General features: G+C 37.4%; 1 protein-coding gene across 1 annotated transcript in view; it reads left to right on the top strand.

Annotated features, from left to right (window-relative positions):
• Positions 1-17,392, top strand: part of CCDC152 (coiled-coil domain containing 152) — a 56,244-nt gene that overhangs the window by 16,742 nt on the left and 22,110 nt on the right. The window contains exon 4 of the mRNA XM_043979277.1: positions 13,358-13,422. Coding sequence (XP_043835212.1) covers positions 13,358-13,422 — 65 coding nt within the window. The remainder of the gene's footprint in view (positions 1-13,357; positions 13,423-17,392) is intronic.

Raw genomic sequence — 17,392 nt, 5'->3', positions numbered from 1 at the left:
AGTAAGAAGGGAAAGGGATAAGAAAAGTGGGGGCTGGGAGAATTGTGATTAAAGAGAAGACAGATTAATAAAGGCAGTTGTTAAAAACAAAATACGCTTTTGAGGAGGAAAAGGATTTTTGAAAGAAGAAACAGGAGAAAATGGGATGGAGGGAAATACACAGTGATCATAACTGCTAATGCGAATGGGGTGACCTTACCCATAAAACAGAAGCAGATAGCAGAATGGATTAGAAACCAGAATTTAACAATATGTTGCTTACAAGAGAAACACTTGAAACAGAAAGACACACATAGAGTTAAAGGACAGGAGCAGAATCCAATATGCTCCAGCTAAACTGAAAAGAGGCTGTAGCAGTCATGATCTCAGACAAAGCAAAAGCAAAACTAAACATTGTGCTAAAAGGTACCATAATAATTAAAGTAATATAAAAAATGTTATGGCAAGTTTCTCTGATAAAGGCCTCATTTCTCAAATATATACTAATTATGGAACAGTCAAGTTTATAAAAATAAGTCATTTCCCAATAGAAAATGGTCAAGGGAGGCAGCTAGGTGGCGCAGTGGATAGAGCACCAGCCCTGGATTCAGGAGGACCTGAGTTCAAATCTGGCCTGGGATACTTAACACTTACTAGCTGTGTGACCCTGGGCAAGTCACTTAACCCCAATTGCCTCACCAAAAAAAAAGAAAGAAAGAAAGAAAGAAAATGGTCAAGGGATATAAACAGTTTTCAGAAGAAGAAATCAAAGCTACATATAGTCATTTGAAAGAATGTTCTAAATCACTTTTGATTAGAGAAAGGCAAATTTAAACAACTCTGAGATACCACCTCATACCTATCAGAAATCACAAATGCTGGAGGGGATAAGGGAAAAATAGGTACACTAATGAATATGGTGGAGTAGTGAACTGGTCCAACCATTCTAGAGAACAATTTGTATCTAGACCCAAAAGGCTATAAAACTTCATACATTTGACCCAGCGATGCCACCACTAGGTTTCTATTTCAAAGAGGTCAAAGAAAAAAGGAAAGAACTTATGTGTACAAAAATATAACAGCTCTTTTTTGTGGTGGCAAAAAAATGGAAATTGAGGGGATGCTCCTTTATTGGGGAATGGCTAAAGAGGCTGTGGTATATGATTGTGATGAACTTGTAAAGGGGCTAAAATTCTAGCTAGTCTGTCTAAAATATCTAATGAGTGGTCGCCAATAAATTAGAAGCTTTAGCAAGAGTTAGACTTTTAAGCATTTCTTAAGGAGAATAAAAATTTGGTGAAGAGAGAGAAAAGCCTAGATTCATCTATCTATCTCAGGGAGCCAATGTCTCCAGCTCCTCTCCCCTCTGAAGTCCTCCAGAAAGATACCAAGAGAGCAAGCCTCACATCTTTTATAGACAGTACCCACGAGCAAATGTCACTTCCTGATGCCAAGGAAAACCACATGCCTTGTCCTCAGATGCCTTCTCCTCATGGCAGAGCTTTCCTACAGCAGCTCTCCAGCAGGTGGCGTCATTCCAGTCGTTACAGTGTACTATTGCACTATGGGAAATGATGAGATGAGTGGTTTCAGAAAAACATGGCAAGACCTATGTGAACTGATGCAAAGTGAAGTGAGAAGTGGGAGATCATTGTGCACAGTAACAGCAATGTTGTAATGATCATCAATTGTGAAAAACTTGGTTAGTCTGATCTGAGACAGTCCCAAAAGACTCATGATGAAAAAAGGCTATCCCTTTCAGAGAGAACTAATGAATTCTAAGTGCAAATTGAAGTATAATTTGCTCACTTTATTTTTTTTTTTTGCTTTTGGAGAAATATGGCCAATAATAGAAATGTTTTTCATTAACTCACATATATAATTGATATCTTTGGTTTTTAAAATAATTACTATTGCTATATCAGTTTTGGGTAACCATATTTTAATTTATCAATATTATATACTAGTAAAAAAAATTGACCATGTGTCTTCCTAACATTTCATGGTCTCAGGCAAGTGGTAGAGAAGGCAAGGAGAGAGCTTCAGCGTGCCACTTAGTGCTAGCAGGGGAAAAGCCCCAAAATACTCATGCTATTTCCCAGAGAGATAGCATGTGGTCTCAAGGAGACCCAAGAGAGTTCAGAAGACCTACAAGCCAGAGGGCCAAGAATGCCAAGAGGGCTCCTGGTCTCTTCCCGGGATTTTTATCTTCTTTTCATAGAGGTGGGTCATTATACATTGATCAAAGCTAATTGGTTAGCATCATTCAATTCCATTGGTTGACATGATTTGAAGGTGGTCTAAATTAAAATGAACTCTACTGATGACATAAGGGAAAAGAATGCAAAAGACCCCCAATGAAGTTGCTCAAGGCAAAGTCCATTATAAGTCCTTCTCTACCTAGACAAAAGAGTCTATCTCCATTTCTTTTGTTACCCTGGGTTTCTCCCAAATAAGATTTGCTGAACTTGTTGGGGGAGGAGGGGTAGGGAGAGCACTGAGAAACTGATCTCTGGTTCCCCCAAGAAAATAATTATTATTCTAACATATCTATATAGATATAGATATATTGCTTGCCTTTTTAGTGGCTGTGGGAGGAAGTAGGAGGGAGGAAAAAATTTGGAACTTAAAATTTAAAAAGAAAAAAATTTTAATAGATAAATAATACGTTTGAAAAGCCATTTTTTTAAAAAGTAGTAGAAAGGCTTGGGGGGAAGGAATATAAACACAATTATTTTGCAGTATCTTATGGCAGAAGAATATCAAGGGGAATAATGGGGAGAGGAAACCTACAGTCATCACCAAAAAGGACAAGTTATTGAAGCCCAAGATTCTTAATGTGGCTTTTGGCAAGATGAACAGAGAAAGACATTGCTTGTCTAGTTTTAGGGACTGAGTCAGACAGAATCAGTGACTGAAAATGCCATTTGAATTTTAAGTCCTCTCACGATTCAGAGCAGCAAGAGCCTGAGGTCTTGAAAGAATCACAAGAGTGAAAGTAAATGTGTTTAACATTCCAGTAAAGAACTCTGGCTGGATGATGAAAGAAGCTGGTGCCAACCACGGTCATAAGTTGATTGCCCTGCAGGAGAGAGAACATTCTCAAATTTAACTATTTTGGATTTCCTTCCAGTATTAGGCTTTTGTTCCCAGATAAAGTTATGAGTCTCAGTTAGGATCAGTTATGAAGGGGGTTTAGGGGCAGGGGTGGGATTGAGCCAGGTAATGTGTAAGCAGCACAACATTTTAATGCATTATGGATTATTTTATTTCCTGGCAGAATTTTTCTACCAATAGTTTCCTCTCATTCCAAAAATTTGGTATGTTGCACAGAAATAGAAATAACAGTATTGTGACCAGCACCTTGCACAGTGCTTTGCATATAGTAGGTACTTAATGAATGTTTGTTTTATTGAATTGAAGTTCATAAATAAATAAAAGTCCTTTTATGGACAGCCCCCTACAGCTAAATATTGTGATATAGTAACTTGGGCTTGGTAATACTGCAAATCTGTATAACAAAAGAAAGGCAGACTCATTTGTTATTATTTAACACCTTGTAAAGGCATTCCATTCTAAAGTTATCATTTTTCATATTTCTAGGAAATATATGTGGATATCTAAAGATAGATAATTACCAATAAGATGCATTTTAGATAATGATTTATCACCCTAATTTTTAATAGTGATAATTATAACACCTTTGGGTCACATTTATAATTGATACTCTTCTCCCCCCCAAATCACACTGACTAATGCTCTAAGTGGAAAAAGCTTCTTATATTCAGAGCCTCTTCTTTTTAAATGGAATAGTTATTTTGAATATGCATTTTAAAGAATACCCATATTTATAAGAGTGCTTTAGATCTTGGAAATCACTTTGCATACATATCTCATTTGATCCTCAGAATAGCTCTGTGAAGTAGGCACTGTAAGTATTAGTAGCCCCATTTAGCAAGAGAGGAAATTGAGGCTTAAAGAAATCAAGGGCTTGCTTATATTCATTATCCCAGGTTGTCAGTGTTGGAGGCTGGATCTAAACCCATTGCCATTTTTTGTGTGTGTGTGAGGTAGTTGGGGTTAAGTGACTTGCCTAGGGTCACACAGCTAGTAAGTGTCAAGTGTCTGAGGCCGGATTTGAACTCAGGTCCTCCTGAATCCAGGGCCAGTGCTTTATCCACTGCACCACCTAGCTGCCCCATTGCCATTCTTGAAAGAAGAATCTAATAGATAATAAATAAACCTTATCCCATGAGGTTTGGGGGCAGGGAATGAATCCATGGTGAAAAGCACCATAAAAACTAAGCATTGTGTTTTAAAATGTGACACTAAAGCACTTTAGCACTTTCCTAGGTAAATATAAGCTTAGTTTTAGAAGGGACACTATAACAGCCAACAGATTCTATATTTTGATCATAATTTTATTACCAAATATAAAATTTTAGTGTTTATTTTGTTCAGGAAAAATTGTCATTTTATGTTCAGAGGTAAACATCAGAATACTTCAGACTGTTGAGTAGAGGATTCTTTGTAGCCTATTTTATGTAAAACTGACAAAAATAATATTTTGCCAGGTTTATGGAACATTCAAGAAAATTCTTGGAATGATAAAATTTGACAGATAATTTTTAAAGAAAATCTGTAGCATAGCACTTTAGAATTTTAAATGGCTTAAGATGCAGAGGATATATATGTATATACAAATGAATAGACAGATATTCGTATGCTTTGAATTTAATCCATTTGGTTTTAATTTTTCATAACCTTGCAATTCCACAAATGCACACTTTTTTATATGTTTTATTATCAGCAGCCACACTACCAGCATTTACCAGACAACATGAATTAATCGAGTGCTTCAAAAGGAAACCATTTTGATTCACCAAAACTTGGATTCAAGGCCAAAGTTGCAGTAACCATAACTCATAAAACTAAACATAAACACTTGTAGCTCTCAGAATGAGTTGCTTGTTCATTCCAGCATACTGCATACATGATTGATTATAGTATCATATAAAAAGCAGAAACTTAGAAGTGTTGTCTCCCTTTAGTAGAATGTGAACTTCTTAAAAGATTGTACTGTCTTGATTTTTTTATTTGTAACCCCAGTACTTAGCACAGTGCTTTACACATAGTAAGAGTTTAATAAATGTTTTTTCATTCATTCATCTTTATAGGAGGGTTGTCATATGAAGTTTTTTTTACAACTTTTCTAGAAAGGCCTAGAGCTGTGATAGCCCTATCTCAGCATGCTGTATTAAATAAGTGTCCATGTTTTCAGAGTTGTGTTTTTTAACTTTAGTCATTTTTTAACTATAGCTATTGCAGGGCAATGGGGGTTAAGTGACTTGTCCAGTGTCACACAGCTAGTGTCAAGTGTCTGAGGCTGGATTTGAATTCAGGTCCTCCTGAATCCAAGGCTGGTGTTTTATCCACTGCACCACCTAGCTGCTCCTTTCAGGGCTTTTTTGTCTCGTGGACCCCTTTAACTATTTGGTGAAGATACCTAGGATTACAAAGGAAATCAAAGGTTAGTTAAAATAAAGATGTAAATTTTTTTTCTCAGCAAAGTTCACAGATTCCTGAAATGCATCTGTGTGTGTAGGACCCCAGATTAAGAACTCTTGCTGTGTATTTACTTGCAATACATGGGTTGCTTAATACCATAATTTACAACATTGAGTTTTCATTTACTTCAGTTGAGTTAAGAAATTTATGGAAGCCTTATCCAAATTGCCATTTTCACTTTATCACTCTCAAATATCCAGGCCAACAGAAGAGATTACTAAGAATTCCGTGAAGTGACCTGTTGGAAGATATTGGCAGACAAGTGTTGACTTGGCTATCTTGATCAATTCTTATTGGAGGACCTACAAGCCAAACAAGAACATGTCTTGGAGGCCACTCTGGTCATACCAACTCTAATCATTTTTACTGAAGTCATTATTTACTAGGAAATATGAAACTGAACCAAAGTGGTTTCCCAGTACCACATTTGGTCAAAAGGCTGATAAGGTTCTGGGTGCATAGGGTTCAGTGTATTATCACTTTTTTATGAACTGCAAAAGCAGAACTCCAAGGATAGTTGGATTGCAGAACCAAGTCAACTGGCCTTGACCTTTGGGCTAAAATTCCTGAGAACCACAGACATGAAATGAAGAAAGCAAAAACTATATGGACTGCTGAAATGGGTTAATTTAATATATCTGTAGTCATTAGTATACCACAGAGATAACCTTGCAAAAGGAGACCTCCTCACTGGTTAAAAAAATTATCTCAGCCAAGGTGAAAGGCATCTAATAGACACACAGAGACAAATACATATATGTGTACACGTGCCAGAAGTAACTTTTATTTAATGGTTTTCATTTTTAGAGTTGTGTTTGAAAGTTGCAGTATAACTCTGAAACAGGATTTTTCAGAGTAGTTTCTACAATAATTACATTCAGTTATGTTGAAATATTTATTATTTGCCTCTTGGTAAAACCAACACAACATTCAAATACACAAAGTATAAAAAATATGCGGTTTTTTTTTCTTTCACCCTTTCCCCACTTTCTTTTTTCTCCACATCTTGGGCCACTGGTTCCACTTTCTGGTTTCTAATTGCCCTCAGCTCTCTTCAATGATCCTGGGCTCCCTTCTGCCTCAGCTTTGCCTGCCAAAGAGGAGGAAGGATTGTATTTTTCCAGAGGAATAGAATCACATGATCTTAGAGATCCATTCCCAACTAATGAGGAATCTCTTCTGCAGCATCCCTAAAACTTCTCCTGCCTCCATGTGAGGACATCCAGAGATGAAGATAGCCTTTATCATGCCTAGAGGCACAGTCCAACTGGAAGGACAAGTCTACCATGGAATGGCTTTCCCAACTTCAAGTCAATACCCCTAAAACCATAGATCAGGAGTCCCCATTGATGTGTTCACCTTTAATAAGTAAAGACAGTTAGTTCAAAGCAAATACATTTAATGAAATGTGTAATAAGAAAAACAGCAACAAAATTTGCCCACAAACCTGGGACATTTCCATAAAGCATCATTAAGATAAATACACACACAGAACACACATGGGGAGGCATGCATGTAGAAAACACATATGACCAATGTATCAACATAGGAAAATCTGTAACCAGCTCACATTCATGAAGAGGCACATACATAGTTAATACATGTCACCACTCCACATGTGTGGAGTGGCAATTCATGCATCTGATGCTGCAGGGCTACTAATATATTTTAGTAATGTCACTGCAACACCCCCACCTGCCTCTGGTCTCATACACTGCTCCCCTGAACTTGTAGTCTCCATGGTGAGACAGTTCTTCAGGACTCACAGTTGCTGCTTGACTGTAGCCTCTGCCATATGAAAATGCTTAAGTGTAAGCATACTCTCTAGCTGGAATCTTTAGCTAAGGGGAGGTGTTCTTATATTTTGTCAGCTTAGAGTCCATACATTATTTCCAGTAGATACATAAAACCCTGCCTAGGAACCAGCAAAAACTTCCCCTTGTTTCTTCAGAATTTGGGCCCCTGAAGCTTCTCATCTCCCTCAATAGGAGATCCTCAGCTGCAAGGTGCTAAGCTTTTTTTTTTAATTAATATATTTTTATTGGTGCCTTTTGTTTCTATATCACTTCCATTTCCCATTACATCCCTCTCTCTCTCAGCTAGAGGGCCATTCTTTATAAAAAAGAATTTTTTTAAAGCAGTTCAGCAAAAATAATAAACATATCAGTTAAGTCCGCGTCATAAGTAGTGTTCAGCATCATAGTCCCCGACTTTGGCAAAGAAAGAAGGGTCCTTTTCAGGACCAAGCTTGGTTATTATAGTTAACACAGTATTCATTCCATTTTGACCTCGTGGTTCTTTTCATTTACATCATTGTAGTTGTACATATTGTTTTCCTGATCCTGCTTACTTCACATCAACCCATATCTTTCTCTTCCTTCCTATATTTTTTATATTCATCATGTCTTTTGGTACAATAATATTTCATTCCATTTTCTGTTTTGTGATCATCTATATGCCTTATTTGGTTAGGAAATCACACTGGAGCCTTAACTCTGAAAGGTATCTGATCTGATTATCTTCTGATTTTTTTATGGTGTGACTTTTAAGTTCTTTACAACAAAAAGCAGAATTTTCTCAATTAGCTAATGCCTTTAGACTTAATCTCTTCTTTAGACTGTTCTTTACTCATCCAGGTACTTGAGTCTCTCAGAAATATCACATTAGATTTGGTGATTATTTAACATATTTCCCAACTTAAAATCTGTAAAGCCTAGGCTATAAGCCATTATACATTTATTTGCCTAATAACTACCAAACTGCTTCAAGGTCGGGGTTTCCCAGGTTGTTTGTTTTTAACACTCTATTTCTACTGTTATCCCCTGTAGATGAGACTGGATGGGGAAAATCATAGAGAGGCAACTCCAAACTCAGGAGGCAAGGTAAACATATAGGGGACTGGCCAATGAGAGCACAGTCCTTAGAGTATGTACAATGTACTCTGCCTGCCATCAACCCATGTGGAGGCTTTTAGGCATTTGTCATGAAAGGGCCTTTCCCCAATTGAGAGTACTTGTAGGTTTTCTCTGTTGCCTGTTGGCTTACTTACATTATGACAGAAAGCCTTGTAAACTGGCTATGTTGTCAGAACTGAATAGTCATACAAAAGACCTGAACAGATAAAAGCTCATTCTCACCAAGCAGCTTTTGAGTGGGTATGAAAAACTGCTGTAAAACCTCCAGGTGGGGAGAAGAGTAGCAACTACTTTGGCTCACCTCCCTCCTCACTCAGGTCACCATGTGACCATGAATGCACGCCCACCTCTGTTTCTTCTGTCCCTGATGTCTTCATTCTTTCCTGATCTTTGTTGGACATCTGATGTTGTTTGTCCTTCATTCTCAAAGAAAACCATGACATCTGGAGGTGATGTCATCACTTGCAGTAAATTGGATTTAAGTGAGGAAGGGATGTACAAAGTCTCACCTTCCCTCCCAGAGCTATGTGGATTCAGTGGCAGGTATACATCAGGACGACTGGTGATGGCCCCGGATGTTTGAGGCAATCGGGGTTAAGTGACTTGCCCAGGGTCACACAGCCAGTGTCAACTATCTGAGGCTAGATTTGAACGTGGGTCCTCTTGACTCCAGGGCCACTGCTCTATCTACTGTGCCACCTAGCTGCCCCTGTTAGACGATATCAAGAACAGAACCAACCAAATTACAAACTTGTGAGCTTCAAAAAGTAAGAAGAGTCCCCAGAGGTCTGACAGAGTCCATAGCAATCTGCTATAGCTACAGTAGCTGGAGCAGGTGAGGAGCCAGCCCTGAGGAGTAGCAACCTGCTTGATCTAGCCCAGCAGCAATATATCTTTCTAGCAAGGGAGCAACTCATTCATTGTTTTGACCACCCCCAGAAGTGAATTTGGGGAGGGGAATATTTGTAACAATGAGATTTAGTCTGTGGCCACTCCAGGAGCCAAGGTAGTAGAGGAGAGTGTGCTCCCAGTTTTGCCCTTTGGCATCAAGAATAAGTGAGTCTTATCTCTTTTCTGCATTGGAATTATAGGATCATAGATTCAGAGCTGGAAAACCCCTTAGAGACCATCAAGTGCAGCACTCCCCTTCTCCTCATGTTGTAAATGAGGTATGACAGCCCTTTAAGTACGCAAAGCTAGCCATCATGTGTTCACAAGCCTTTTCTTCCCTAGGCTAGACACCCCTAATTCCCTCTATCCATACTTGCATAATATGATCTTCAGTTTTCTCATTGTCCTAGTTACCCTTTTCTAGATTCACTCTAGTTTATCAATGGCCTTCCTAAAATGTCAGTGATTCTGTATTTAAACTTATTAAATTTAATCAAACTCAAACATGGAATGGTATAGAGAAAGAAAACTTTGAGCCTTTCTGCTCTGCCATGTGACATTTCATCTGACTGTTTTCTCCCTCCTGTCAACATTGTCATGTCTATATAATAAGGGCCAGTTGAGCACTCTTGACTCAGAAAATTGAGCCAGTTCTGCTTTTATAAGATGACTGTAGTCAGCCTCAGAGAGCAGCTAGGCAGTGCAATGGATAGAGTGCTGGACCTGGAGTCAGGAAAACATCTTCCTGAATTCAAATCAGACCTCAGATACTTAACTGTGTTACCCAGGGCAAGTCACTGAACAGTGCCTCGGTTTCTTCATCTGTAAAATGAGCTGGAGAAGGAAGTGGCAAATCATTCCATTGTCTTTGCCAAAAAAAAAAAAAAACCTAAATGGGGTCACAAAGAGTAGGACCTGGCTGAAATGACTGAATAACAGGCAGCCTTAGAGAAAGGAAGAGACTGTTGTTCTCATCAGGGTTATTGGCAGCAGGCAGAATACTTTACAAAAAAATATTGATTTTTATTTGGCCAACTAAAGCTTGTTTTAGTCCCCTAATGATTTGTTTACTAATGTTCTATCTTGTGAAATAAGACCCCATGGGTTTATTTCTCTGCCTTTCTGAATGTGCCAACTACCTAGATCATGCTGCTTTTTTTGTTTCTCATCAGTATCATTTATTCCTACCTTTTTGAGCAATTGTGTAATGATATATTAATTAATCTAATTCTGCATTCTTTATTATATATTCTTTTGTGAATTAATAGTATGAATTCAGCACATTGTATTTTCTATATTGAGAGGTAGCTTGGTGTGATAGAAAAATCACTGGAGTCAAGAGACACCTGGGTTTGGATTCCAGTTCTGACACTTAATAGCTGTGTCAAGCTCAACAAACCACTTATCCTGTCTGAGATGGTTTTGTTCTCTTAAAATTCCCATAAGGGTTTTGTTTTGTTTTGTAAGCAGTCAGGGTTAAGTGGCTTTCCCTGGGTCACACAGCTAGTATCTGAGGCCACATTTGAACTCAGATCCACCTGACTTCAGAGCCTGTGTTCTATCCACTGTACCACCTAGCTGCCCCCCAATAGGGTTTTTGTTTTTGTTTTTGTTTGTGAGGCAATTGGGGTTAAGTGACTTGCCCAGGGTCACACAGCTAGTAAGTGTGTAAAGTGTCTGAGGCCGGATTTGAACTCAGGTCCTCCTGAATCCAGGGCCGGTGCTCTATCCACTGCGCTTCCTAGCTGCCCCCCCAATAGGGTTTTAAACTTGACTTTGTAAACTTAAGAGTGCATATAAATGTGAGTTATTTTTAATCTCATAATTTTTGGAACAAGATATTCCATATAAATTAATCTTCCATACAGTTGAAGCTTAAACTTTTTAAGGAATAGCAACAACAACAAAAACTGAATCATTTTTGATGCATTTTTTCCAAAATTATGTTATACTTCATTTCCTTAAACCAAAGATGATGAATATAATTTAATGTTTTCTTAATTTTATTATTATTACTATTACTATTATTATGAACATCGGTTATGATGCTGTATGTTAAATACAAAAGTGATTTTACATGCTTTTGAAGTACAAAATATTTCTGTATCAAATGACCCTGTGCTGCTCTGCTTTTTTAGTTCTTATTTATTTTTTTTTAAGTTTTCCTGGCTTCTCCTTTATTGTTATGTGGGGAGAAGCTGTCCCCCCAGCATGTAGGATGGAAGTGCCATTTTGTGACTCAAAGGCAGGCAGAACAGACATCTTTCCCCCTACCCTTCTTATACTAATATGATTGGACTAGATGAACTCTAATGCTCTTCTAGCTATACCAGTCTGTGAGACTAAGAGTGACTTTTTATACTAAGCTCATAAAATTATATAATTGATACCTAACTATAGGGTGAATACTTAACCAAACAAAAAATGTAGAAAAGATAAATTAGATCATTTTGATTATATAAAATTGAAATTTTGCATCAACAAAGCTAATGCAACTAAGGTTAGAAAAGAAATGGTCAATTGGGAAAAAACAATTTTGTATCAAATAGCTCTGAAAAGGGTCTGATATCCAAGATACATAGAAAATTGACAGAAATATCTAAAACTAAGACCCATTCCCAAATGGGTAAGGGGTCAAAGTACATGGACAAACATTCCTCAAAAGAAAAATTGTAGACTATTTACAACCATGTGAAAGAAAGCTCTAAATCACTAATAATAAAAATATATAAATCAAAACAACTTAGAGTTTTCACCTCACACCCAACAAATTGCAAAGATGATAGAAGATGAGAATAGGAAATGTTGGAGATAGCATATTTATTTGGTTGATTGGCAGTTGGGTAGATGGGTGGTATAAAGAAGTATTAATCTCTACTTAGCAAAAGTAAGCCTTATTTATGTGATATAGCTTTTATTCATGTTGTAATGATTCACCAACTTAATAGTCTCTCACCATATATTATAAAACTTATTAGAAATGTGTTCAATATTTTTTGTATCACTAGATAAGAAAACCAGAATGAAATTTCGCTTAGTTTGGATTTTGGAAGAAAGGTGCTTTTTTTTAAGTTACCTGAAATTTGAAGAGTTCAGAAAGCTTTTCTGTTGAATTTTTGGGCAATTTGGCATATGCTCAAGTGAATGTATTTCCTAGTGCTATTAAAAAAAAAAGGAAAACACATCAAAAGAGCAGGAAAAAAATCAGATGACCCATCTCTTGTTTCTTACCCATCCTGACCCTGATGCCTTTTCTGGTTTGAACTCACTCTAGCTCTGATACTATTCTTGACCCCACTCCCTAGCTCATACCTGCCTTTATACCTTTTAGGCTCAGTCAAAAGCCCAGATACCCACTCTGGCCCAACTCTTAACTTGGTTCCTGTCTTGGTCCTAGAACCGTTCTCTAGATCTAGACATGTTCCTTTTCTACCCTCGTGTATGTGCCCAAGTCTAAAAATATGGAGGCCAAATGAACAACAATTTGGGAAGATTTATGCAGCAAAGACCAAGCACCACCCACCCCCATTACAGTCTTCATATCTTTGAAAGTATTTTCTTTGACTAAATAGGCCTTATTAGTTTTATGTAAATGTAAATATTTTAGTCATAATGGTAGTTTACATTGTAAGCTATGATTTGCAAGTATCATAAGCGTGATATTGATGGTTAACAAAGCATTGTATACATACTTACACATGTGTTTATACATATATAGTTGTACATATACATATATACTCATTTGATACAATTCTGTGAGGTAGATAATGTAACTATCATTACACACATTCAACAGATAAGGGAAGGTAAGATCAGAGAGGTCATGACTTGCCTTTAGTGGGTAAGTAGCAGAGACAGAAAATTCAGTACTTTGAGTTGGGTTTTTGTATGTTATGTGGAAAAACATGAAATAATTATACTTAAGACTCAATGACAATATGAGAAAACATTTAGCCAGGGAAGTAGTGTAGTATATAAATAAGTATTTTAATGTTTTTATACAGATGAAAATGAGGAGCTAAAGAAAAATAATGATATCCTGAAGGAGAAGTTAAAATCTCACGAGCAGGTGAGGCTTAATATAACATATAAAGTCAATCCTTTCCTGAGGCCTTAAATTGAAAAAAGAGAGAGAGAATGATTGGTTATATTTACAAAATAACTTTTTTTGCTTCAGTGCTTCAATAATATCTATTATTTCATCAATGGGAGCACTCCTTTGATGCAGATAGCAACCCCATGCCTTAGATGACCTTTATAAATTGCTATAGCCAAAAAATATATCACCTAGTGACCAGCCTTTAAATGATATGCCTTATCACAATCCATCTACAGAGAAAGAACTGATGGTATCTGAAAACAGATTGAAACACATTTTTTTGACAATTCCTTAATCTGAAGTTTTCTTTTTGTCTGTTTTCTCTCACAATCTTGCTAACGTGCAGATGTTTTCCAAGATTACTGATGTATAACTTATATTGAACTGCTTGAGTACTTGGGGGTGGGGGTTAGGAAGGGAAGGAAGAAGAGAAGTTGAAACACATAGTTTTTAAAAATTTATGTCAAAATTTGTTTTTTACATGTAATTTGGAAAATATAATTCTAAACAGAAAACAAACAAAAAAATAAATAAATTATATGCCTTTTCAAAGTTAGTTGGTCTGGTCTCCAAGCCCACATTCAAAACCTTCCACATTTGGATTAGATGTAGCCTTCAGAAACTCATTATGGCATGTTGAGTAAGTGGGGCTTTAATGAAGTCTCCATTTGCAAAATACAATAAAAAGAAGTCACTGAAACCCTTTTTTCCTAAAGTAGAATTTCATTTATAAGGAAGAAAAATAATCAGTGTGGAAACTAAACAATGAAGTTCTTATACTATTTTATTAAGCAATAAAAGCATAGGTTCTATTTTCTTTAATATCTTCTTTAATTCTTTTAATGGAGTTCTTGGTTGTCCATAACTCTACTAAATGAGTCTTAATGTTTTAAATCATAAAGTAGATGGCAGGGGGCAGCTAGGTGGTGCAGTGGATAAAGCACTGGCCCTGGATTCAGAAGGATCTGAGTTCAAATCTGGCCTCAGACACTTGACACTTACTAGCTGTGTGACCCTGGGCAAGTCACTTAGCCCTCATTGACCTGCCAAAAAAAAAAAAAAGTAGATGGCTCCCTCTCTCTCTCTCTCTCTCTCTCTCTCTCTCTTTCTCTCTCTGTCTCTGTACCCCCTGCCCTCCCCCTCCCTTTCCCCTTGCCTCTCCCATGTTATACATGTGTATATGTATATACTTGGTTTTAAGAGCAGAACTGTGATTTTATTGGTAACTTTCAATGAGAAAACTCCTGAGGGATTAAGTGTCTTGCCTAAGTGTGTGTCTGTCACAGGCAAGATCTGAACCCAAGTCTCCCTAATTCTGAGGGTAGCTTTGTATCTACTACATCATGCTGCCTCTCCAAATGTGTTTATATACATATATGGCAATTTGTTTCTCATCTTTAATTAAATGTTGCAGTTTCAGTTTATGTCATTTACATAATGAAGCAGCCATTTCAAGTGGAATACAAGTGAATTGCTTCCAAAAGGTCCCTTAAGTCTTCTGCCGTTTTTTCCTTCTGCTAAAAGGTCCAAACCTTAAATCCAAATCTAGGTATGACCCATGTCTGCAGGGCCTATGCCTCAACAACAGCATAGACCAGCACCCAGGCAACTGATACTGGAGCTACAGCAAAAGAAATGGCCAACACAACCCCTGGGAAGCAAAGTGTTCCTTGCAAGAGCAATGCTACCAACACAGTCAATGTCCTACCCACAAGGACTGCCAGAGTACCTAGAAGAATTTTTTTTTTTTTTTGGTGAGGCAATTGGGGTCAAGTGACTTGCCCAGGGTCACACAGCTAGTAAGTGTTAAGTGTCTGAGGCCGGATTTTAACTCAGGTACTCCTGAATCCAGGGCCGGTACTCTATCCACTGCGCCACCTAGCTGCCCCAGAATTTTTTAAAATACAAAATATAATGTTAAAGAAAATGATGGCTAGTGAGGAAAGAATGGCAAAGAAGATTGATAGCTTAAAACATAGGATAATAAATTTCACCCCAAAATTGATCTTCCCTAAAATTAAAATTGGCCAGTAAGAAAGCAGTGACTCCAAAACACAATAGGAAACATTTAAACAAAGTCAAAATATTGAGGGGGATGGGAGGGATGGAAGAAAATGTTAGTTCTATGCTATCAGAAACAACTGACCTAAAAATCAGATCATGGATAGGATCATCTAAGAATAATTGTAAGAAAATTAACAGCCACCCCCCCCCAAAAAAAAAAGCCTGGATATGGTGTTTCAAGAAATTATAAATGAAAACTGCTCAGATTTCTTAGTATCAGAGGGCAATGTAGAAATATAAAGAATCCACTTTAAAGAAATTCTAAAATGATATTTTGCAGTAACATTGTAAGCAAACTTTAGGGCTTCCAGGTCAAAGAAAAAATACTACAAGCAGCCAAAAAGAAAGATTTAAAGTGCCAAAGACCCACCATCAGGATCACACATGACATGGCAGTTGCCACTATAAAGAAAAGGACAGCTTGGAATATAGTGTTTTAAAAGGCAAAAGACAAAGTCTTACAACCAAGAATAACCTATCTGGAAAAATTAAGTATAATCTCAGAAAGGAAAATAGACCTCTAATTAAATAGAGGATTTCCCAAGCATTTCTGAGAAAAAGACCAAAAAGGATTAGAAACTTTGGAATGCAGACACAGGATTTAAGAGAAATCTAGAAAGGTAATTACATTTGGTTAATTGTCAGAGACTATTCAGTGATGATTTTCTGTTACATTCAATAGAGGAAGAAAAAGAAGTCTTTTCTGAGAACTCTAATATCTTCTTGGAGCATATAGAAAGTTAAATAAAATGGGCAGAAAACCAGGACACAGTTTTGTTCTATTTTGATGGCTTTAGGAGAAGGAAATGAGAGGAGAAAGGAAATATTCTGGGGAGGAAAGGAGAAAGGGAAGAGGGACACACATGGAGGAGCAAAGGTGAGGAAATGGGTATCTCATGAACCTCAATTTCACCTGAACTAGACAAAAGAAGGTTGAACACACAGTTTTGGGAGAGAGACATTAAACTCAACAGGAAAATAGGAGGAGACAAAAAAAAGTAGAGAGGGAGATTTAAGAGAGAGAACAGAGGGCAGGATAAGTTAGGGAGCAATGAGAAACAAAACAAACTCCAATCAGAGACTGGAATATGAAGGGTAAATTGAAAGAAAATGTGAAAGGCCATGATTAGGGACAGGAAAAAAAAAAAGAGAAGATAGGGCAATGAAGCAAAAACAGGTCACTTCAATTATAGATCATTAGAGTTAAGGAAACTCTTCTTCCACCACCTTCCCTATTTACACATAAGGAGACAAGGGCAAAAAGAAGAAAAAGTACAAGTAGACAGGATGGAAGGAGATGGAGATACACAATCAACAATAATATTGTTGTTTGTCCTTCATTCTCAAAGAAGACTGTTAAGGGCTAAAATTTTAGCTACTCTGTCTAAAATATCTAATGAGTGGTCGCCAATAAATTATAAGCTTTAGCAAGAGTTAGGCTTTTAAGCATTTATTAAGGAGAACAAGAATTTGGTAAAGAGAGAGAAAGGCCTAGATTCCTATCTATTAAAGGGAGAGTGCATTTCTCACCCCGTGCTCCGCTCTCCGCCAGAGTCCAGAGGAAAGAGCCAGTCAGAGCGCCGGGCTCCCCCTTCTTCCTCCCACCAGCCAACATCACTTCCTGACACCAAAGAAAAGATGCATGGTCTTGCCCTCAGAGACGTTCACCTCATGGTGCAGCTTTTCTACAGTACGTCTCCAGCAGGTGGCGTCATTCCAATCGTTACAAGACCATGACATCAGGGTGACGTCATGACTTTCTCTGAATTGGATTTAAGTGAGGGAGAGCTGTGCAAGGTCACCAACCTCACTATCTCCTCCAGAGCCATCTGGGTCCAGTGGCAAAATATATATCAGCACAACAGGAGATGGCCTC

The sequence above is a fragment of the Dromiciops gliroides genome, chromosome 1, assembly GCF_019393635.1.
Source record: "Dromiciops gliroides isolate mDroGli1 chromosome 1, mDroGli1.pri, whole genome shotgun sequence".
Classification (NCBI taxonomy): domain Eukaryota; kingdom Metazoa; phylum Chordata; class Mammalia; order Microbiotheria; family Microbiotheriidae; genus Dromiciops; species Dromiciops gliroides.
The sequence above is the reverse complement of the archived record's forward strand: the minus strand, read 5'-3'. Positions and strand labels throughout refer to the sequence as shown.